The 23130-nt window shown below is 39.2% G+C and overlaps 1 protein-coding gene, 1 long non-coding RNA gene and 1 pseudogene across 6 annotated transcripts; 1 reads left to right on the top strand and 2 right to left on the bottom strand.

The window, feature by feature from the left end:
* Positions 1-1912: 1912 nt before the first annotated feature.
* Positions 1913-13093, bottom strand: LOC122093817 (aspartic proteinase A1-like). Of its 4 annotated transcripts, none has more exons than XM_042664314.1 (14): positions 12980-13093; positions 12201-12566; positions 12030-12090; positions 11253-11347; positions 11049-11161; positions 10630-10798; positions 10503-10542; positions 10109-10173; positions 6427-6540; positions 6167-6231; positions 4799-4958; positions 4600-4719; positions 2296-2384; positions 1913-2157 (listed from the first exon to the last, which is right to left on the bottom strand). In XM_042664314.1, exons 2-14 carry the CDS (start codon positions 12558-12560, stop codon positions 2073-2075), a joined length of 1536 nt encoding a protein of 511 aa, XP_042520248.1. In that variant the 5' UTR covers positions 12561-12566; positions 12980-13093; the 3' UTR covers positions 1913-2072. The 4 variants fall into 4 exon arrangements, with proteins under 4 accessions (XP_042520248.1, XP_042520247.1, XP_042520246.1 ...); XM_042664313.1 differs by having other exon boundaries at positions 12873-13021; XM_042664312.1 differs by lacking the exon at positions 12980-13093 and adding an exon at positions 12698-12793.
* Positions 13094-14209: 1116 nt separating this feature from the next.
* Positions 14210-16681, bottom strand: LOC122093818. 2 transcript variants are annotated; one of them, XR_006144566.1, is made up of 3 exons: positions 16121-16681; positions 15603-15808; positions 14210-15504 (listed from the first exon to the last, which is right to left on the bottom strand). It is a non-coding gene; the product is annotated as an uncharacterized LOC122093818 (long non-coding RNA). The 2 variants fall into 2 exon arrangements; XR_006144565.1 differs by having other exon boundaries at positions 15603-15690; positions 16121-16674.
* A 1980-nt stretch (positions 16682-18661) lies between these two features.
* LOC122093088 lies at positions 18662-19480 on the top strand (annotated as a pseudogene).
* Positions 19481-23130: the final 3650 nt, after the last annotated feature.

Genomic DNA, 23130 nt, shown 5'->3' on the forward strand with positions numbered 1-23130 from the left:
CCCAAAATCTACATAATATCTTCCCTCTCATAATTCAGCAAATTTTATTTATTTATTATTATTATTTTTTTAAAGGATAACTGAAAAGGTAAGCGGAAAAAGAAGTGTTCACATGATCTGTGAATTAACCAGGATTTAGGGGGCAGTATGGCATCGTATTGAGTTGGATCGATGGGTATCGGTCTATTTTGTCCTACTTCTATAGAAATACTATTTTTTTTACCATATTTTTCTTGAAACGGTCGACATAATCGATCCGGATCGATTATACAATCCCAAACTAATAATTGAAATCATGATTACAAGAGTTAATCCCAAATAAAAGATTGACAGCCTTAGACGAGATAAATGAACTGTATCAGACAAGATAGGGCTGAAGAATTTGAAGGAAATGTAGTTGTAGTGTATGTAGTAGATATTATTGAAGATGTGAAAATAAACCCATGGCGATACTCTTTGATTTGGCTGAGAAATGAGCTTAAGTAACTCCTGTTATGAGAATCAAACTTCAATAATATTCCACCCCATATGATTCTAGGATGGTAATAGCTTCTGATTCCATCAAATGTTTCCTTGGAATAATGTCCCACTAATGTCAAAAAATGAACTTGAAACAAAATCCCAAATGCCAAGTTTGATTCCATTTTTAACATGTTAGTAGCAACAGTACAAACCAAAATGAGATATGACAGAAAAAATGAAGATTTTGTTATTTTCCTGAGTGAAGGTCTGATTCATCTATGTTAAAGAAACAACAACTAAACAAGTTAAGAGCAAGGAGAGAGCTTAAATCATTTTGATCCATGATACACATTTTGAAGAATTAACACAAAATTGCAAATAGATTGTTTATATAAGATTTTTTTTTCGAAACAACAAATTACAACCACGTTTGAACATGATTACAAAATATTGGACTTTGGATGTGTGACCTAACAAAATATTGGACTTTGGATGTGTGACGTAGTAAGCTACTTGCTCAGACAAAAGCATCACTTCTTTATCTTCCTCTACCACATGACACGTGGGGCTTTGGGCCAATGGAATGACTCATTGTTGTTTTAAGCGTGTCATTCTAAAACATTCATTGTGTAGGAGAAGAAAAAATCTAATGATTGGTTCTGCTCTCTATATTGTATATTCTATTCTTGTATCCTTTTATGTCACTGAATTTTCAATCCCCATTTCTCAATCTCTGTTCTATCTCAATTTTTATTTAATTTTTTTGTTCTTGATTTTTCCTTTATTTTTATTTTTCGGAGAAAAATCTACTTGCTTGGTGTTTTCTGGGTAAAAAAGGACCACACTTCACCCCCTCATTTGCTTTGGAAATGCTCTCATGCACCCTCTCATTGGCCCACACAAGAATTCTTTATCTCTTTCTATATTTTCTTGCATTTCATAATTAATAAACTATTGCATTATTTATTTATTTTTTTTTATGAAATAATCATTGGAGTTCTGAATTTAAATTTAGTGGGCCTTTTTTCCTTTTTTAAGTAAACTCAAAAAAAAAAGAGCGTCCTCTAAACAACTTAGTAAGGGCAACGAGGGTTCTGATTATGGGGTTTTGAAAATTAGAATCAGCCAATTAGGCTTGACTTATTAAACCCAAAGCAACCCAGAATCAAACCCTTCCCCACCCCCCCCCCCTTTTTTTGGACAATTTTCTAGATGTAATAGATTAAGAAATAATTACAAAACAAGTAAGTTTGCAACAAAAGTGGCTGTAAAGTAGTTTCGTAATTTATTTTCTTATCTACTAGGCCTAAAAAAATTTCCCCAATTTTTCTTTTCTGTTCTTAAAACATTAAACACACGATCTCAGGCTCCAGTGGTCGACAGACCAATTTAGAGAGACCCGAGTCCAGACACTACAACTCTATAAGAACTCAACATCAACCAAGCAAGCTTTTAAAGGCATGAAAGCGTGAACCAAGTCTATTATATAGAGTAGAATAAAGATCATACCCAGAAATATTTACATCCATGTGTCATTTTTAAGGCTAAACCTTCCCACACGGACTGCCATTACAGAAAACCCATAAAATGTTCAATGTTCTCATAAGTGTCTATGCAGCTTCAGCAAAACCAACTCTCAGATTGCCGTAATCAAAGACTGTGTGGTAGCGGCCCATGAAGACGTCTCCCAATATCCTGTATTTAAGTCACCATTCCCATTAGTAAGATATAAAAAAGCACATTATTATTCACTGCCTGCAACTTGTTCAATTCAACCAATGCATGAACCATTCAAGTGGAAAGATTAAAGAGAAGTGATTGCAGATAAAGTACCAGAGAGGACCACGGGGCGGTGGCACATCCAAAGCTGTGAATCCACTAATGCACTGTGCTGCATCTGCCTCACCAATTTTCAGGATGTACTGATAACCAAAAGTAGGAAAATGTAAGCACTTTGAAGCTTTACATGCTACCCATCACATGAACATTACAGTTAGCTCATAACCAACATGATGCTGTTTAAATTTTACTTGAAACCACATATGAACACTGGCATGAGAAGTCACTACTCAGTTGAATGATCTCACATGCACAAACACATACACATGCTTTCGACCAACCAAATACATATTCCCAGAAAGGGAAAAAAGAATAAGAGACAATAAATACTTCTGTGTTTGGTATGCATCCTTGGAATGTATTCTGGATCGAGAATGTGTTCTGGATTGTTAGAAACATTGTTGGTAAGCATTCCATTCTTGAATCCTTGAAACGTGGGCAAGAATGTAGTCCATTCTGTAATGCGATTTTTCCCATTCCACGTTCTCATTCTGCAACTTGTGTCTTGACTCTCGAGTCACCTCTCTTGGGCCTGTATCACACTTCCTTCTTCCTTCATTATCATCTACCTTCATTAATCCCATTTTCGATCTGAGGCCTCTCATGAGGATTTCTTTGATTTATTCAGAAGGATGAAGAAAGATGATGCCAAAGCTGAAGTCGATGCCTTCAATTCGTTTGCTGTGAGGGGCCACTAGGTTAGGGTACACTACAACCGATCTCAGAGGAGGAAACAGATCCGATATCCCTCTCTGGTAAGTAATTTCTTCTCAATCCTTTTCCTCAGGTCAGTTTGTAACTCTTCCATTGTTCTTCTTTGTTCCTTATTATCTTCTTCTATTATGTTTGTCTCGAAGATTGACCCGCTCCGACATATTTTGGTGGCGACCTGAATGAGATTTTTTCTGAGATCTGTGATTGTAGCAGACCCAGGACCTCACACTGATCTCGTATGAGGGTGTGTGGGGGCATAGCCACATGGTGCAATATGGCCCGACCGGCCGCGACCCGATGGATACACCCACTTGGAGTAGTATATATATGTACTATCGTCTTTTTGAGCAAGTATTGTGAGATTTGAGGGTTTTCGTGTTAGGGTTTCAAGGTGAGTTTTCTTGCCACAATTTGAGTGTTCTTGAGCGATCTCCACTGTAACCTCTTTTTCATATAGTGAATCATCTTCTTCTTCGTCCGAAGACGTAGCACACCACATTGGTGCTCATTAAATCTATGTCATCTTGTGTGAATATGTCTATTTTCTTTGTGTTTGTTGGTGTTTGTTCTAACATCTTTCCCCTTTTTTCTTATTCTGTTCCTAATATTCTAGTTGGTACCATCCCGTTTTTATTGGCGGTAAAACTGGTTGAGAAGAATTAGATAAAACTCGCCCTCTCTAACTCTTTTGATCCGAGGTTTTGGTCAAAGGGAGTACTCCCATATGCGACCTGAACCATGGACTCTTACAAATAAAAGCCCCCTCTGCTATAAGTTGTGAACCAACAACTACGGTAGGTTGCTACTGTGCCATGAAAATCAGTTTCAGAAAATTTCTGTTAACTATTTAATGGTTCTTTTGGATTCTTATTGGTTGGATGGAAGAGATTTTTAAGTTAGGAACTTAATCCCAGGATTTCAGTTTGATTTTCATCTTCATAGGGCTTGAGTTCAGGTCTACCGCCTAACCACCCATGAGTTGTTCGATGAAATGTTTAACAGATGTGAGCATTCTATTGATAATGCACATTAGTCAAATATCTATCCAAATACAGCGTTAATGGGCCACACCACTATTTTTATACTAAACACCATTCAAGATACTGAAAGATAAACTCATCCTCTCACCATGTACTGCAACATAACAAAAGGTCTTGCAGACCCCAGTAATAAGGAGGAAACTTTTTTAGTTCAAACGTATATGTCACTGTGCCACAATGGGTGTAATTCCCCAACCTAACACCCCCCCCCCCAATCCAAAAAAAAGAAAAATTAAAAACCAAAATAAATTAAAAATAAAATAAAAACAAATCCTCACTACTAATAAACATGAGATGACAAGGAAACAAGACCATTCATGGCATTGGCATAGGTTAATTGCAATAACTCTAAATTGACATTAATATATCTATATTCCTTATAGATAAAGTCAAAACAATTCAAAATAGCCAGATCATCTTAAATGGCTACTTGAAAACAATTTAAATAAATAGATACACAAATCAAATGACAGAATAAAAAAAAAAAAATGGGAGACAAGAAGAAGAAGAAGAATTTAAGTACAAACTCTGGATGTTATGGTACCTGCTCTGGAGTCAGTTTGAATGCTTTGCCACCAATGGTAAAAGAAACAGGAGGCATCGAAGAGAGATTACCACAATCAACAACTGATTCTCCCATTGGACTAGGCAACCGTTCACAAAGCTGCAATTACAGCATGTGGCATTAGCCAATCTCCAACATAACATACAAGAAACAAGAGTATAATGCACCATTACTTCACCTCATTGACATAATTCAATATGTACTTCTGTGTTGCATTCTGACGAAGCTGAGTCTTCATCCATACAACAGCCATTTCACATGCAGTGCACGTGGCATCCTGCGAAATAGCAGAAAACTCGCCACCATTCATCTGATCAACAACACTCTCAATGCCACCACTGTAACATAACATCCATAGTTTGAACTAACCGAGTCAAGAACAAGATAATTGTAGAAACAAGAGAAGACCAAAATGAATTAAGTTCATGCCTGCAGTTTGCACAGATACATAATAAATACCTATGATTGACACGATATTCTATAAGACTTCCATAAATTACTAAGTTTCCACCAAACTTGGCTCAAACTTGGAAAAAATAAAAATCATATATTTTCAACACAGCATGGAAGTACATCAACCACTAAGACCAAACATCATGTCATCACAACCCCAAGCTAAACACTAATCAGTAATCCTCTTTTATTCTCACACTAGAATTTGACAAGTGCAGTACACTGCACACTAAAGATGGCAAGTGGGTTTGTTTACCTTAACACTAACCAGCATGGCCTTATCTGTATTGATCGATGATAGAAAATTCAAGCTAAATAGAAAATTCAAGCTAAAATCCAACAAAAATCATATTAATCAAAAGGGACTGCCAACAGATAAACACAAGAACATGATCCCTAACAAAAGGCCCCAACATATAACTGTACATTATTACATATGAAATAAAGGATTCGATTACAGCAATGTAAGTCGGTGTACCACTCAAACAAGAAGTTAAATTCTTCACTAACAAGAATTAGACCAGTACAGTACACCATGCATTCAGGATGGCACCAAACACATTGGTGGGATTTGTTTACCTCGACACCAACCAAAATGGCACTATCCTATTGGCTGATAATAGAAAAGTCAATATGTAATCCAACACACACATACACACACAAAAGAAAAAAAAAAGGGTTTACCAACAGAACAACCACTCAGCAAGATACTTTTATGGTACAAAATAATAAAAAGAACTCAACAAAAGAAGTGTACTATTATATACAAGACAAAAGTTTAGAACCTTGCAAGCAATTAACAATAGGCCTGAGCCTCAAATCAAGTTCCAGCCTTGATGGAGAGTCTGGTATATGGGCCTGGAACACCATGCTATGGGGCCAAAAGCCCAGCCCAGCCCAATCCTAGTCAGAATTCAAATTATTACCAATGAACAGGAGGCAAAAACGAAACTGGCTAACAGCATTACAATGGGGTGTAGGGGATGATAATGATGAAAACAACCCCACCCCCCAAAAGAAAAAATTTTATTTTGAATTGATGCAACATACACTACTTTCTTGTATGTAATAACAGGTCATAATTTAACCTCACCTGATACCTTGAGTTCCATCAAAAGTACACAAATTAATCTGGGAGCATATCTTCTCAGGATCTGTCTGTAATACAGAAGAGAAAAGAAGATATAAGAGGTAAGTCACCCCAGGAAGTCTGTAGGATAGATTCAATATTTCACGAAGCACTAAATAGCAGCAACAGAATTGATATTTCTCCCCGCTGCAGTAAGATAATTAAGTCAAATTGAAGAAGGGGAGGGGAGAAAAAAAAAAAGGAAAAGGAACACTTGTATGCACCTCTGATAACAATAAGTCCAATATCGTCTGTCCATATTGAGCAACAACAGTCTTGCATTGCTGGCTAACGACCCCTTTGGCTCCAATTGCGAGATTGATTTCAGTAATAATCGTCTGACAAAAACGGTAACAGAGAAAATGGTAATTAGGCCTGGAATTGCATATGTGCTTTACCTCAGTTTGCTACTAGTTATTGTAGGTAAAAAATCAAGATGCTATGAGTTGCGTAAGCCTGTAACGTGAAAATATGGAATTCGCAACCATAAAAGCATGGACCTTTTCCCCTAGAGGAATGTCAGATAATGCACGATGTAAGCCTGTAGGTAAATATGGAATTGGCAAAGACCTCTTCCCCAAGGGGAAGGGAAGATAATGCAAAAATTAAAATGAAATATCTTATCCCCCTGTGTAAGGATAAAAAAGGCATCTCTTTCTTTTCTCTTCCTTAGTTCTTGATGTAGAGTGTGCTACACAGGTAATTCTGGCATTATTTTTTAAACTTGTAGGTTAATGACTTATTTAAGAAGATATAGATGGTAATTTGGGACTTGAAGGGAAAAGCAAGTGCATAGATGATGGGTGTGCAGGGGTAAAGTGTAATGAAATTATCTACATCAGGGGTTTTCAGGTTGCACCATTGGTAGTATCGTTCTTTTTTGCAATCAAGGACTTGAAGGGAAGCACTAGACGACGATCGAGTGCACGTGCTGCAATCCTTTGGAGGAACGTGTCACTTTTGTGTTCTAGGTAACCCTATCCTTAGTCTTATGTTCTATACATGCATGTCCATTGAGGTCCTAGGGTGAAAATTTTTTAGAGTACAATAATGTAATGTTTGCCCTTCCACCGGCACCTTCACACCACCATACTATCATACTACTAGATAAAAATACGAACTACTACTTATTTGATTGCAAGCATTTTCATGACAAATATACATTATCCAATTTAAGAAGAAAATCCTACTCGCACGCTTGGAAAAAAAATCAGTTTTTTAAACTTGAACAATTCTCTTTTCCCTCCCCCATTTCCTCTTTCTTTTCAAAATCAAACTCTTTACCCTATCCCATATTTCCACCGCTGGATAGGTGGTGGCTCACGATATTGAGCAAATCTCATACTCCAATGCAACAATGACCTACAATAATGCATTGAACTTCTCCCAACGTTCCATTTGCAACAAAACCCTAGACATTGTAAATAGAAGGTGAGACAGAAGAATTTTCTACAGGTTCCCCAAACCACCAGCCACCTTGACCTAATTCATGATGAGGCCACCAACTTCTTGGCGAGATGCCTATGGTTAAGAACCACAGCTTTCTCAAAATAAGGGGAGATCTGCTGATTACTGCTCGTGGAAAAAACCGACTATAATTATTCATTTTAATTTTTTTTTTTTGAAACAGAAAAAAAAATGATAGAAAGTTACATTTATTCATTTTAATTTTTCCACAGCAACTTCTATTGTATCTTTATTTCATTTTCTTGGGGTGGGGGTGGGGGTGGGGCGAAGTAATACAAGAGCAACATTATGCAGATTAATGACCAAAATATGCTTGTTTTATTAGGAATAAGCCTAGGGTTGGGCTGTCTATGTGTTAAGCCTTCAGTCCATGTGATTTGGAGTGTATTGAGCCACTTTTATGAGTCTAAAAGAGGGGGCTCTAAGGCTGAGTACGGGATTACTAGTTAATCTCCTTTTTCATTAGTTTCTTTTTTAGTTGGGCATTGGTGGGGTTATTTAGTTTTTAAATCCAGTTTATTTAGTTTCAATTTCAGTACTTTTAATTCCTAGTTTCTATTTCCAGTTTTAGTAACTAGAGGACCTTCTATTTTGTAAGTTTCTATTTCAGTTTTTGGAAACTAAAGTTAGTTTCTATTTTATGTAACCCCCATCATTATTATAAATAAAAAGAGGAGGCTCCTAAGCCAAGGACGATTTTATAAATGAAAAAAAAAAAGCTATGTTGCTGTTTGCTCTTATGAGTGTGCTGTGTGTTTGATCACAGTGGAAGGGAGTGGTGTTTGATCCATTCGACACTCTGCTGTGTGAAACCCGAGTGGTGTCTTCAAGTTTTATCTTTCTCCTTTCCAAGTTTTATTTTCAAGCATCTGTTACTGTTCAGAATACCAGGTGTTTAATTCATTCTTCTTGTTCTCAGTTCTGTCCAGCGATTGGTATTTCCTATGCAGAATTTTCAATTTCTGTTCAGCCCTATCTGCTAGTCACTTTTGTCTGATTTTTAAACCTAAGGTAATACTGGTATAAAGGAGAACTCGATCCAGATTTGAAGGCCATCTGACCTCTGATTACTGAGTTATCAGATTTCTCCCTATTTTCGTCTTTTAGTGACCTGCAGATTCTGGTATTAAAATCGGTAGACTTGTTACTTGCTGTTGGTAGTTTTTGGACTGCTATTACATTATTCTGTTGGTCTGAACATGGTTGGACTCCTATTCTGTTCCTGGTTTAATTCTGAAGGACTACTGTTGACTGGAATTCTGTTAACCTTACTTTTTTGAAATCGATATTCTGCTGGGCTGGTTAATAACATTCTGATTTCTGTTCTATTGTTGGGATTGGACTGGTTGTTCTTTGGTTTAAAATTTCCTGCAGATTGATACTTGGTTAGACTCCCTACCCTAGTCTACATTACAACAACATCATGCAACATGTCTACGAAGCACCAATGGAAACTAGAATGCAGCACAAGAGATTAACCAAGAATTCTGACTGTTTCCTTGCAGTCCTAAAAAATTTCAACCATCTGTCAAGAAAGTCAGATCTTTTGGTTTAAAAAACTTCATTCCCGTTGAGGTTATAATCAAGTAATTCCCTTGCAGATGTGATGGCAAGAAGCAAATGCAACGACATCTGCACTATATCGGGCCTTGTACTCCTGCGGCAACCACCTCTTTGCAAATATATATTGTTCTGTTTTTTAGGTGTTTACTATGTATGAGTATCTAGGATGTTTGGACTGCGCTTCTATTTCTAGTGTAATCTAACATTAAGGCTATGTTTGGTAGCCAAGAGAAGAAAAGAAAAGGAAATAAAAAAGAATGTAGAAAAGAAAAGAAAAGAAAAGAGAAGAAAAAATAAGAAATGGTGAGAAAATAAAAAAGAGTATGTATGTTTGGTTACCAAGAAAAGAAAAGAAAAAAATTCAAAAAAATTTGAATTTTAAGAGAGAGATAGACACATGGGAAATCATTTTGTAATCATTCATTTTTTGTCTTATTATCTTTTCATATTTTCTCACGTTTTCTTGTGTTTTTGGCAAGAAAATTTTTGGGGGAGCAAAATAAAATTTCACAATTCACAAGAGGAATTTTGAATTTGAAAAAGGGAATCTTCTTTCGGGTGAAGACAAGTGCAAAGAAAAATTCTTAACCCAAGGAAAAAAGTACAAAAAGTGTACTTTTTTCTTTTCTTTTCTTTTCTTCTCCTGGCTACCAAACACAGCCTAACTGTGTCTTCCTGCCAAGACATCACCACATGCCTAGAAGTGTCATTTTAGGTCAAGGTGCTGCGCATCTCAGGACTCTAGTTTTACCATGCAATGACAACTTAATCCACATGCATCAATCATGTGAATGCTGGATAAGTGGATATGCAACAATGTTGGAAGGAAAATTGAAATCTGGTAACACATCCAGAGTCTAAAAGACTAAGACATACTGTTGGACCAGCCAACATCGATGTTCCAGAGTCAGCAATCGCCGCACAACCACCAGAGCAGAATCCTGAAAACCAGTATAATTATTAATATCACACAAAAAGAATTAAGGAGATACAATCATGAAGGACAATAGGACATAGTTAACGTGAGATTCTCCTATACAGGATAATTGCCACTTGGGATGCACTATTAGCCAGAAGATAGACAAATCTTTTTTCCTTTGAGGCCCTAATGTTTCTTGAAAATGGCTATTATGTCCTCATGTACAATGTATTCTTCAGCTTTTATCATCTCACAGAGGGATAATTATATATAGATAGTTTGAGAGAGAGAGAGAGAGAGAGAGATTTCCATGCTCACTGTACACGAAGGCAAACGAGAGTTTATGATTACCTGTTGACTTGCCGTCAATAAGGACATCGCCCATGTCAAACTGATGAGGGAATTAACAAATAATTAATTAGAAAATTATGGGGAAAAATATGTAAATTATATTACTTGACATTGCGGGGCAACCTACCTGCCAATAGCCTTTCTGAGTCACAGGTGCATATGTGTGTTCACCCTTGAAATGCTTAGGATCAACCCCTCCAAACACGATTTCACCACCTTCTTCCTCTTTTGTGTTTCGGTTCATCCAAAATGAGAAAACAGGTTCCTTAACAATCCCTTGATCAACCATGTTGTACCTAAAACCATTTGTAAGTATGTCAGCTCAAAATCGATAATGCCAAAAGATATCCACCTAATTGAAAATTTAGCCATCAATTAGGTAGCATAAAAAAAGGAAAAACAAGAAAACCAAAAACAATGATGATTAGGTACCACAAATAATTTTCAAAGATGACATGTAAAGCACAAAAAGAACTACATTCCACAGAGAAGTTAACAAATCATGATCAATGCACTCTTTTGTCAAGTATAAACACACAAGCCTACCATACAGGGACAGAACCCCCAACGGAGATCTCTTTAAATCCAAGACCAAGTATGCCATCAAACTTGGCTACCAGAAATGTGATACCCGGCTCTTTACTTGCCTCAATAAACTCCTGGCAAAGAATCACATGTAAGATAACAACAGAGCTGACAAAGATTTAAGAAACTATTAGCTTGGGCATTGTGTGAAAAGTTCGAGCTTACCTGATCTTTGACCACTTGGTCACCAACCTTGACAGTGTCTAGGCTGAAGAAACCAGAAATAGCTCCAGTCCCATATTGAATCGCAGCCGGTTTCCCTGTGAGGGGGGACCAGATTTTTTTCATAACAAGTGCTTCAACATAACTCTAGGGATTATAGGAGAAACGGTAGAAAAATGTGGGAGGATAAGAAGGAAATATTCGTAGGATGCAAAAATATCAATTGTGCTCAGTGAAAAAATAATATTCCTGGGTTGGAAAATTATTGAGACAAATTACATGTAAAATAAGAGAGAACATTTTATTTGATAAATAAAAAAAATATTAAAATATGAAATAATAAAGTATTACAAGCCTCCAATGAGGCCATAGACGGGTCGAAGCATCTATGACTACTAGACTACTACATGAAAATATAGTATACTCCACGAGAACATGGTGATTACTTGATAGTAACATCAGCTAAGAAAATATTTTTGTGTTACTCATAATCGTAATAATTAATTCATTCTTTCCCAATAATACACACAACAATTAAGTCAAAGAATCACAAGCTGAAAAAATGTTACAGCTGTCACTATGATTATGAACAAGTATATTAAAATCAGAATCAGGGGTCGGATTGGTCCTTGCCAATTCCTATCCACTGGAATCTGTCCCAAAAACCCTAGAATCAGCCATGTCTAATATGCCAGAATTCGACATCTGATTTTTGAAACGGTGACTATAAATAATTGAAGTTGCATAGATGCATGATAGAGTAAGGGAGAAAGAACGAACCATTCTTCTTGTAGGTACTTGACTGACTTGACTTGTACTTCGAATGGAAAAAGCAAGCAACCTGAGATCAAAAGAAAAAGAAAAATCATAAGAATCTCTTCTACCCAAACTTTCAAAAGAAGGAAAATGCGTGCAGTTTCAATTTTAACATAGAGAAAAATTTTAACTCACCGAAAAGTAGCACTTGGCAGAGGGCACCCACAAATTTGAACTCCCAGTGTCAAAAATCACAGTGAATTTCTGGGGGGGAGACCCAATCGCAATCTCACCGAAGTACTGAGAATCCATGTAGTTTTTCAATGCAACAATGTCAGTCCCCTCTGAGTCTCCAAGGTTACCCCGGAGGTGATATTTCCGTATAGAAGCCCCTTCTTCAGACTCAAGCCGGGCAGCAATCCGGCTATTTTTATCCAATGCTCTTTTCTTCAATCCGATCCTAACCAATCCATCCGAAGAAGCAGAGAAGACCAAAGGTAACAAAAGGAACGACAGGAATAGAGGAACCACGAAGATTTTCCATGTGGTTCCCATGTTGACCTGTGAATCAAAAATCAAGTAATGATCTGTGAAATCAGTTGCCAAGATCATCATATTCTTTGATTACTGAATTTCAGAGAATAAAATCAGAAACAGAATAAAAACCACAAACAAGAAGACGAATCGCATACGCAAAACGAATAGATATTAAGAAACCTTAGAAGATGAAGGAAATCATTTACTGCTACTCCATAGAAAAAATAACGATCCATTGTTGAAACAGATACCAATGAGAGAAAATAGTTGAACATTAATCAAGAAAGATGAGCAAAATAAAACAAATGAACACAGATCATTGTCACTAACCGATCAAGAAATCAAATTTGCAGAGGAGACGAAGAGAAAAAAAACCGTGCCAAAGAAGGGAATGGTGACCCAAATGGATAAAAGGAGAAGAGAAACTGAAAAACTACCTTTCAGATACAATGCCTCCCCCAGCTCCTGCCCATCTTCGTCACTGAGTTTGGTCGTTCATCTATCTTAACCGTTGGATCCTTTGGTCAATGAGTTTTCACCGTCGATGATAAACGATGCCTGAACATGCTTCACTCGAAGGTCAACAACTTCAAGAAGGAAGGGATCTTCGACCCCTTCGACCCCACGGTCCCCACCCCAACTATAAAAACCGGAAAACGTGGAAGATGACATTTTGAAGAGTTTCGATTTTGTGACTCGAGAGATATCGAATTAAATGCTCCCATGATTTCGGATTCCTAAGGAAACTAGAAATCCTAAATCAACCGTCCAGGAACTTTTTGGACAAATCAAAGCAAATCTGTATAGAAGTCCGGTGAAACACTAGAAATTTCCTCTTGCGGATTAATAGAAAGATACTCCTTTCGTTATCGCCCACACTATCTAGATAAAATGTTACTAAAAATAGGAAGTATGTTGTGTAATACTCGGTCTGATGAAATTTTGATGCTTGTATTGATTATTACCGTTGGATTCACTTCGAGATTTAGATTGGAGATAATAGGGGACCATATGAAGGGCCTAGATTACGGGAGGATGTTTACTTTATCTGCACTCAATAGCATTGGGGTTGACGTCCTTCCATTATAACTTTTAATTGACTCATTTCGTGTCCTACTCAAAGTACTCAAACTGGATTATAGTTAATTCCACACGCCACACGATGACACAATCACGAGTCCTAGAACTACTCTTAGTAGAATCAACTTCTATTTTTATTTTATTTTATTATTATTTTTTTTTTTGTCTCATAGAATCGTACAAATCAGCATCTAACTTATGTTTTATTTTCTATCATGTCTCTCAATTATCTTATAGCTCCTTTTATCATTCTTTAAAGTTTATTGAATCTTCAAGAACCCTCAAGACTGTTAGTTGCTTAAATTTTAATTATTATTAGTTGAATATTTATTCAAATCGGTTAAATTATGATCCAGACTATTCGAATTTGGATCTAAATAGACTTAGGGGCCGTTTGATTTTGTTTCAATCGTTTCTGTGTCTAGAAACAGCAAAAACGGTTTCTCTCGTTTCTGTTCCAAGAAACAATTTTTTTACCTCAAAAAAGTGTTTGATTTTTCTGTTTCAAGAAACGATTTCTTATGCATGTATCATTAATTACAGTTATGCCATTAGAATTTTGACAAAAGGGAAGACATCATACATGATTAAAATGAAAAAACCCAATGTGATAGAGATTCAATAGGGAATATCTTTTTAAATGTCACATAAGTAAATAGAACATAGAGTTTTCTATTACGTAACATATACTCTAACAACTAACATAAAATGATTAATGGTAGCAACTAACATAAAGTCATTAAAATCAAAACATCAAAGTTCATCAATTGGAATCATAGGCATTCCCTTCGATATAGCCATTTGATTTGCTATATTTATCCTCAACATTGACATGTGTCTTGCTCCTCTCTGACTTGTGCTTGTAGTTGGAGCAATGAAGTCTTGATGATTAGGAGGATGAAGCTTGGTGGTCCTGATGATGACAGCTCCACGAAAACTCGCCAGAATCATGTAACTCATAGCAGCTCTTCTCTGGATAGCCACTACAGTGATGGGATTGTTGGCATTGGACCAGAACTGTCAAGGTCATTTGGTGGATGAGCAGTAAAGGTTCTTGGAGCAGTCATTCTCTCAATTTCACACATGGTGTAACACCTCAACAAACATTTGATGAAATTGAAAATGCATCTGTGTCACAAGCGGGAGATATTGGTGACCGAGCGATTTACAGCAACAGATGCAGTGAAAGTGGTAATGAAGTGGATGATCCGCCGATACAGATTGAGAATGATTTTCCTTATGATGCCACATCTAATGCAGTATCATCTTTATCCCCACTTCCTTTGGAGATTGTATCTCCACTTTCCACGGATGCAATTCTGTACTCAAGGGATAAAGATCAAAGTAAATCAATGAGTCAACTTGTTCAGGTCAGTTCCTAATCAACTCAATCTCTTACATACCATACCCACCCTACACACTATTCTCTGAGTAAAGAACTTTTGCGAAGAGCTGATGGAGTTTTAAAATTTTTCCTTTTCTAGTCTTCCCTCCAATCTTTTTTTGAAGCTTTCAATTTTGGATTGATATCTTGGTAGTTACTAGGCATTACATCACAAATTATGCCAAACATAATTCTGCCATTCTGACTCCAGAGGCACATCCACCAACACCAGCACTATCTCATATGAAGCCCTTCTGGCAGCTCCAGATTGAACTCGCCCAGGTCCCTTTTTCTTCAGAACAGGAAGGATTGTTTATATGGCTTGTCTTGATTTTTCTCCCTCATTCTGAGCCTCTGAGGAGTTGCAAAAAATGTAGCATCTGGAGGAATACCCTCCCCCAAGAGATGTAAATGCTCAAACCGTGAAACACATGTCAAAATATGCTCCCAAGCTTCTTGCAAGTAATTCCCATCTTCGTCTGCAATGATAAGAATTGCCTGTAAAATGCAAATAAAATGCCAAATCATTATTCACTACCAATGTCCATGAATTCACAGCGACTTTTAATCAAACAGTTGGGGAGTGTAAGTCCAACCTTGTAGAACTCCTTAGTACTTTACAAACTCCCTCTGCCGTTACTCTATATCAAAGCTTCCAATCCAAGAATCTTCAACCCAGAAGCCCTGATAATGGCTTTTATAAGACATTGGCCGAATAGAAGGAACGAGGTAAGAGAGGGCTCTCAACCCCCTCTGTTGTTCCTCTTTGCTTTGCATCATTTTATCAAACATATGAAATGCACTGCCAAAAAAACGACTCTATTGCAAAGATTTTGTATTGGAATTGCAACATTTAACTCCAAAAACATGGTCCGACAGACTCCTAGAGTCTAGCAGTAACCAAGAAAACAAATTACGGAAATCACCAAGAGAACAAATGTCAATTTAATCACCCAAAATACCAATATAATCACCCAACCAGAATCACCAATCACCAATATTTAATCACCAAAAATATCATAACAATCATCAAAATCGAACCAGAATCACCCAAAATATTATAGAGAAAAATAAAAAACCTAACCCTAACAAGGACTGTCCGTTTAGGGTTTACCTGCCAACGATTTGATTCAAGAACTAACAAATTTCTGGCTTAGATACAAGCCCTAACCAGGTGACAATGCAACCCCAGAGCTTCAGCACAGAGCAAGCAAACCCAAGTGCGAAGACAGAGTACCAACGTGAACAGCAAGAGAGACCGAGAGCGCGCTAGTCACTGATTTTCTCCTTTGTGAGATTGACGAGACCCAGCGATGATACAAAACGTGAGCAGCGAGAGGTGTGAGAGACAGAGAGAGAGAGAGAGAGAGGTGAGAGATGTGAGTGGTAATTAAACTGCAATGCAAATCCCTAACCGCATCCAATCCAGGTTCCATTCCATTACAGAGATGAAATCAACTCGAAATGATACCTGAGAGACGCCGAGCTTTGCGAGAGAAGAGAACTTCGCAAGAGAGCAGAGAACGTTGAGCTTCCAATAGAGTAGAGAACGTCGAGCTTCGCGAGAGAGCAGAGATGGTCGTCGAGCTTCGCGAGAGAGTTGCAGCTTGTGGAGAGCTACAAGGAGATAGAGAGGATAGGGCGTCGGGAGTAGGGACTGGGGACTGGATTTCATGATTTTTCTCAGTCAGTTTTTGTTTTAAGAAACAGAAAAACAACTAATCTTCATTCCTGTTTCTAGGAACAAATATAGATATAAATTTCAATTTTTTATTTTATAAATAGGTGAAACAGAACCAAAAAATCAAACAGAAAATATGATGTTTTTCTGTTTCTGAGTACAGAAAAAAGGAAAAACCGTTTCTGAAAACAAAATCAAACGGGCCCTAAGTTTTTCTGTGTGGAATGACATATTGTTACTGAGGGGTGGAATTCCTCGAGGTTTTATGGGGTTCTCTATGGATTTTAGTTGTTTGTAATGTAGTGCTAAATCCAAAGGAGTAAGAACCAGATCGGGAGAAAATTGAATCCCTCAACTAGAACAAATTTGATGTGCATAAAATTTTGATTGCTCTAATTCTGTCAATATAATAGGTCTAACAAAGATGATCTAATATGACACACAAATTTAAAGATAGGAAATCCATGAACTTGAGTATTCTTAAAGAGCCACGATTGCATGTAAAAATTAAGCCACACCAATCCAATTAAGCTACACCAATCCAATTCAAAAAACTGATGGCTGATGGCATGTATAAGTTTGAAGAACACTTTATAAGAGGCTGGACCTATCATGATTTGGGTAAGATGCTAAGAAGAGGGGCAGAACGATGGGTATAACTCAGATGCTGAGAAGTTAGAGGGGTTTCACCTACAGAGAAGAATCGCAGAGGGGTTACAGTTAAGAGGAGAAGAAGAAGGGGAAGAATGATTTGAGGAAGAAGCCTTCGTCGCTCATCAGTACTCGTCACTGCTCATCGCCACCCACCGTCGTTGCTCTTCACGGAGAGTGATCACCAGTGCTCTAAAAACGTGAAGTTATATCAGATGGGTTTATTAAGTACTGATTTGGGGATGAGTCTTTTTCGTTTTAGGGTTGGGGGCTTACTAGATGGGTATATTGTGTACTTCACCTTTTGAAAGGGCATTTTGGTATTTAAAAAAATATATAGTAGCTGACATCAGCACATAAGGTATATTCCGTTATAGCGACTGACGGCAGAGGTCTGAGTATAATTTGGTATTATACAAGGGTGTCTCTCTAATAGTGGCCTTCTCTAGGGGGTAGCCTGTAAATTTCCCTTATATAATTCAACATTAGGGTTGACATTAAAATAAAAAAATTAAAAAGAAAAGTAAATTATGGTCCAGTGGTAAAATGAATATCAATGTTCAGGGGCAAAGTGGTTTTTTCTATGGCAAAAGCCCTAAAGTTATTCTACAATATAATTACATCTAATGGATGATTTTTAGCACTTACCAAGTACTGATGCACCCTCAATAGTCTGGTATCCCCACTTTTAAGTCACACTGACCCTATAATGGTCAAAAGATAAAAATACTCCTAGTCAGATTTCATGGTATTACACCATGACTAGTTACCCATAGGCCTATGGTTTCCCCATTTGTGCCGCCATTGATTCTCAGAATCTTATTTTGGTTAGTCATAGTGATTACCTCGCACGGTCTACCTACGACCGACGGAGATCGCACTCCGATCATCTTCTCTGATCTTGATAGCACCCTAATTTTCTTCTCTCACAACATGTTAGGCTAGAAGATGGACAAAATAGTAAAAGGGTAATTTACAATGCCATCCCCTGGAGAATGCCAATATTAGAGGGACACCCCCTCTTTTTCACCAAATTAGACTCGGACCCCCTGCCATTAGTCAGTGTTACAGAATATACCAAGAATGCTAACATCAGCAGTTCATTTTTTTCTTCTAAATATCATTTTGCCCTTAAAAATAAGGGAGTACCAAAATTACCCTTAATACGGAGCACGTGATCCCATTGCAGTTGTTGTTGCCACTGCCGCCAGAGGTAGTTCCTTTAGTAGATGCCCCCGCCTCCGATTCTGCTAATTCACCACTTCTGATTTACTCGGGCTTTCTAGCCGGGATCTCTCACAACTCTCATCCCCCAATGGCGAAATGGCTAGGAATTCATCCCGGTCAGAGCTTGAATCACTATTTGAGACAATGTGTAGTCGTGGCTTATAACCCAAATACATAGCTTCTTATCTCTCTGACATTGCCAAACTCCTTGAAGAAGCTCCTACAACTCTAAAGCATGCCCCCAACCCAGCTAAGCTCATCCTGGACTGCATTGGTCGGTTTTATCCCCAGGGTAGCAAAGCATATACCAAGGATTCTCCGATGGTTCCTGCTCGGTAGGCCTTGGTGCTCATGTTGGAATTCTTCCTCCTTGCGGATTGTGTTGATCATAATGGGACTGATCCCTTAGTTAAGGAAGAAGCTGAGGCCGCAGTAGTTGGTTGGAGGAAGAGGCTGATCACTGAAGGGGGCGTCTCTAAGGCCCATAACGTGGATGCTAGGGGGCTGCTTCTCTTTATTGGTTGCTATGGCATCCCATCAGTATTTGGCTACCCAGATCTTAGTGATCTTATTCGGTTGAGTAGTCCAAGGGAGATTGTTGATGCCCTTAGATGGTCCCGTTTCCTCCTTGACAGAGTCCCAGATATCATTCAAGAAATGGTGAAGAATAGAATGCATATTGAAGCTATTGATTTTGCTTGTACATTTTGGGTTGAGGAAAAATTCTCTCAAAATATTCTTACATCATTTTTACGTGAATCTAAAGAAATCTGGAAAAGAACAAGGAGAGAAGCACAAGGTTCTCCTGTACCAGCATTGAAAGAAGCTAATGAAAGGCAACTTGCTGGCCTGAAATCCTCATTTAAGTGTTTGGAGGATCACAAGATGCATCCTATGAAGATTCTTGCAAGATGACATGTCAATGACAAAATAACCAACCTGGAGAAAGAAATTGTAGATCTAGAAAAGAAAATAGAAGGAAATGCTACTTTGAAAAGAAAAACTAGTGAAATTGAGTCCTCAAAAAAGATGAAAACCCAAGAAGTGAAACGTCCTTGGCCTACCACCAGTGTTTTTCCTCAGGAACTCCTTGCAATCTTGATAACTTGTAATTGAGTGATGACCTAAGATGAAAAACAGAGGAAAAAAAAAACATAACCAAACCTTCTCACCAGCGACCTACAATGGCAGCGATGGGAAGCGCACCACTCGACGACAATGGAATGAGCACAACTTGTAGGTGACAGTAGCTCAGGTAGTCTGGATCTTGTTAGACTCACAGGTCGTAGGTAGGGAAGAAGGAACGAAGGAGAGAAAGTGATAAAAGAGATAAGGGTGAATAGAGGGGTATTTTTGGTATAATATAATAAGGGTATTTTACTAATAAGGGCTGAAGTGTCATTTCACAACATCATTTAACAGAGACTGACGGTAGGGTGTCCGAGTCTAATTTGGTGAAAGAGAGGGAGTGCCCCTTTAATATTGGCATTCTCCAAGGGTGGCATTGTAAATTACTCATAGTAAAGAGAAACAAAGAACTAGTTCATTAAAAGCAAACATTAAATGAAATACACTAACTTGTATCGCCAAATGTTCTCTAATGGTGACAATAACTGAATTGGATCTTGAAAGGAACTCAAAATCCCAAAAATTTCCAATGGATTTCTAAGTGGAGCATAAATGGACGATAGGTGAGAGAGAGAGAGAGAGGGCTAGCACTAGACAGTGTGGCTAGATAGTGAAGCTAAGCAGATCTTAGAATGTCTTATGTCATGCCCTGTTCACATAGAACCAGACCGGTGACCGGGTTCCCTTCAAGTAAACCAAAACCACCAGGATCATCTGATACAATAACTATATCACAACAAGCCACAAGTAATCATGAAATATAATATTCTAGTTCAACGGAAGTCTTGTCATAAATGATTACCTATAATTTCCCATATACTCTTGATACCCAAATTGTTATACATAAATTATTTACATGTTGGCCCGTAGGCATGATATTTACACAAAAAATAGCAATTTAACTATCGAGAGCACAAAAGAGAAATATACCAAAAGAATAAAAAAAGTACAGTAAATAGAATCTGTCATTGTTGTCCTGCAACACAACCCTCACACAGGCAGCCGTCACCGTGTTTGAATTCTTCGGGGACCCACCAATCCCCCACTGGGGTTTTGTCAGTCGGACCCAACACCGGTTCCTCTATAAAGTACCCACAAAATCATCTAAAAAGGTGTGTATATGAGGGGTGAGCTCACTAGTTCAGTAAATGGAAAGAAAGACGCACACAAGCAAATGCATTTCAAATGATACTACATGCATGTGATTCATTTTAATCTTATTCCACCTAAACAATCATTACTAGGTCATAGGTAACGTGCTACTCACAACCACAATTCGCGTATGCCCTGGGTTTGAGACACGTTTTTCATCACGCGATACGCCTATAGGGTTGTCGGAGAAGGCCCATCGTGAACATTCAGAAAAGCAAATCGTGGCCGAACCACAACAGAAATGTAAATCGTGGCTGAACCACAGTAGAAAAGTAAATCATGACTGAACCATAACCGAAATTAAAAGCAGTACAATTGGCCTTCTGAATATATCACCAAGGTTTCTAACTGTCCTAATAATTAGCCAGGCGTACTTCTAACCACCACGGCGGTCAGCGACCAACACTTCCCCCCAGTGATAACCTAACACATAAACCCCTGTTGGGAAGGGTCGTAGTACTGTAGACACCGAATTTTGTCACCCCCCGGCAATGATGACAATATGAAGGATTACATGTTGGATATTTTAGACATAGAGAATTTTCAAACTTAGAGTAGAAAATGACCATATTTTCCTATAATCTTTCAAGAGACAATGTTTTCAAAAATTATAATTTGATGTTGTGGATTAGTGTTGTTTGTCCCCCCAAGTCGGACACTACACTTTGATGCGAGAACTATGCGAATCGACGCCCGATCCTCTATTTCATTATATGATCTGGGTCCCTATTTCATGCATATTTTCGTAAAGGTTCCCGGTCGAGACTACAATCATATCTCACCTCATTGGATAATGCTTGGACTGAGCTTTCTAACGACATCTTACACGTCGAATTCCGACAAACGGTTTGAAAGATATGACCCCCGAAAGTTGACTCCAAAGTTCGGTGTCAAATTCCATTCCGAGCAACCAAAGAGTGCCACATGGCGCCTGATGAAGCAAAATATGTCACTTTCCTCAGCACGGCTGAAGCATGTACGCAAACCTGAACAAGACTGAGCGGCCTCCAACAGGCCATGCTCCACCTCGGCCTCCAACAGGCCGTGCTCCACCTCGGCCTACATCAGGCCGTGCTGCACCTCGGCCTCCAAAAGGCCGTGCTCCACCTCGGCCTCCATCAGGTCGTGCTCCACCTCGGCCTCCATCAGGCCCTGCTTCACCTCGACCTACATCTGGCCGTGCTCCACCTCGGCCTCCAACAGGCCGTGCTCCACCTCGGCCTACATCAGGCCGTGCTGCACCTCGACCTCCAATAGGCCGTGCTTCACCTCTGCCTCCAAAAGGTCGTGCTCCACCTCGGCCTACATCGGGCCGTGCTGCACCTGCCTACATCGGGTCGTGCTGCACCTCGGCCTACATCGGGTTGTGCTCCACCTCGGCCTCCAACAGGCCGTGCTCCACCTCGACCTCCAACATGCCGTGCTCCACCTCGGCCTCCATCAGGCCGTGCTGCACCTCGGCCTCCATTAGGCTATGCTCCACCTCGGCCTCCAACAGGTCGTGCTCCACCTGGGCCTACATCAGGCCGTGCTGCACCTCGGCCTCCAACAGGCCATGCTCCACCTTGGCCTCCAATAGGCCGTGCTGCACCTCGGCCTCCAAAAGGCTGTGCTCCACCTCAGCCTACATCGGGCCGTACTGCACCTCGGCCTCCAAAAGGCCGTGCTCCACCTCAGCCTACATCGGGCCGTACTGCACCTCGGCCTCCAACAGGCTGTGCTCCACCTCGACCTCCAACAGGCCGTGCTCCACCTCGGCCTACATCAGGCCGTGCTGCACCTCGGCCTTCAACAGGCCGTGCTCCACTTCGGCCTCCAACAGGCCGTGCTCCACCTCGGCCTCCAACATGCCGTGCTCCACCTCGGCCTCCAATAGGCCGTGCTCCACGTCGGCCTACATCAGGCCATGCTGCACCTCGGCCTCTAAAAGGCCGTGCTCCACCTTGGCCTCCAACAGGCCGTGCTCCACCTCGGCCTCCAACAGGCCGTGCTCCACCTCGGCCTCCATCAGGCCCAAACCCCTTTGTCCAAAAGCAAGGCTTTTTGGACAATCCTCTCTAGTTTTAGTCCCACATCGGAAATTTGAGAAAATTGTCCCAAGTCCCAAGTCCCAAGGCTATAAGAATAGCCCTTCCCCTCTTCCAAAGGGGAGGAGAAAATTTGAGAATTTGGGAGAGAGGATGGCCCCATTAAGGTTTTTGGCTAACTTCTTCCCTCTAAAATCAAACATTCTCCAAGTTTAAAAGTTTAATACATTAATCCTTCATTGATCCGGGAGATCTTAT

This window comes from Macadamia integrifolia, chromosome 11 (assembly GCF_013358625.1).
Source record: "Macadamia integrifolia cultivar HAES 741 chromosome 11, SCU_Mint_v3, whole genome shotgun sequence".
NCBI lineage: Eukaryota > Viridiplantae > Streptophyta > Magnoliopsida > Proteales > Proteaceae > Macadamia > Macadamia integrifolia.

Excerpts from the sequence above, each read along its gene's own strand:
- LOC122093817 (XM_042664312.1), bottom strand. The coding sequence starts at position 12,778 with ATGGATCGTTATTTTTTCTATGGAGTAGCAGTAAATGATTTCCTTCAT. Across the intron at positions 12,567-12,697 it reads TTAATATCTATTCGTTTTGC|GTCAACATGGGAACCACATG; the intron begins GTATGCGATTCG and ends TTTGATTCACAG. Across the intron at positions 10,174-10,502 it reads TATTGACGGCAAGTCAACAG|GATTCTGCTCTGGTGGTTGT; the intron begins GTAATCATAAAC and ends ACTGGTTTTCAG.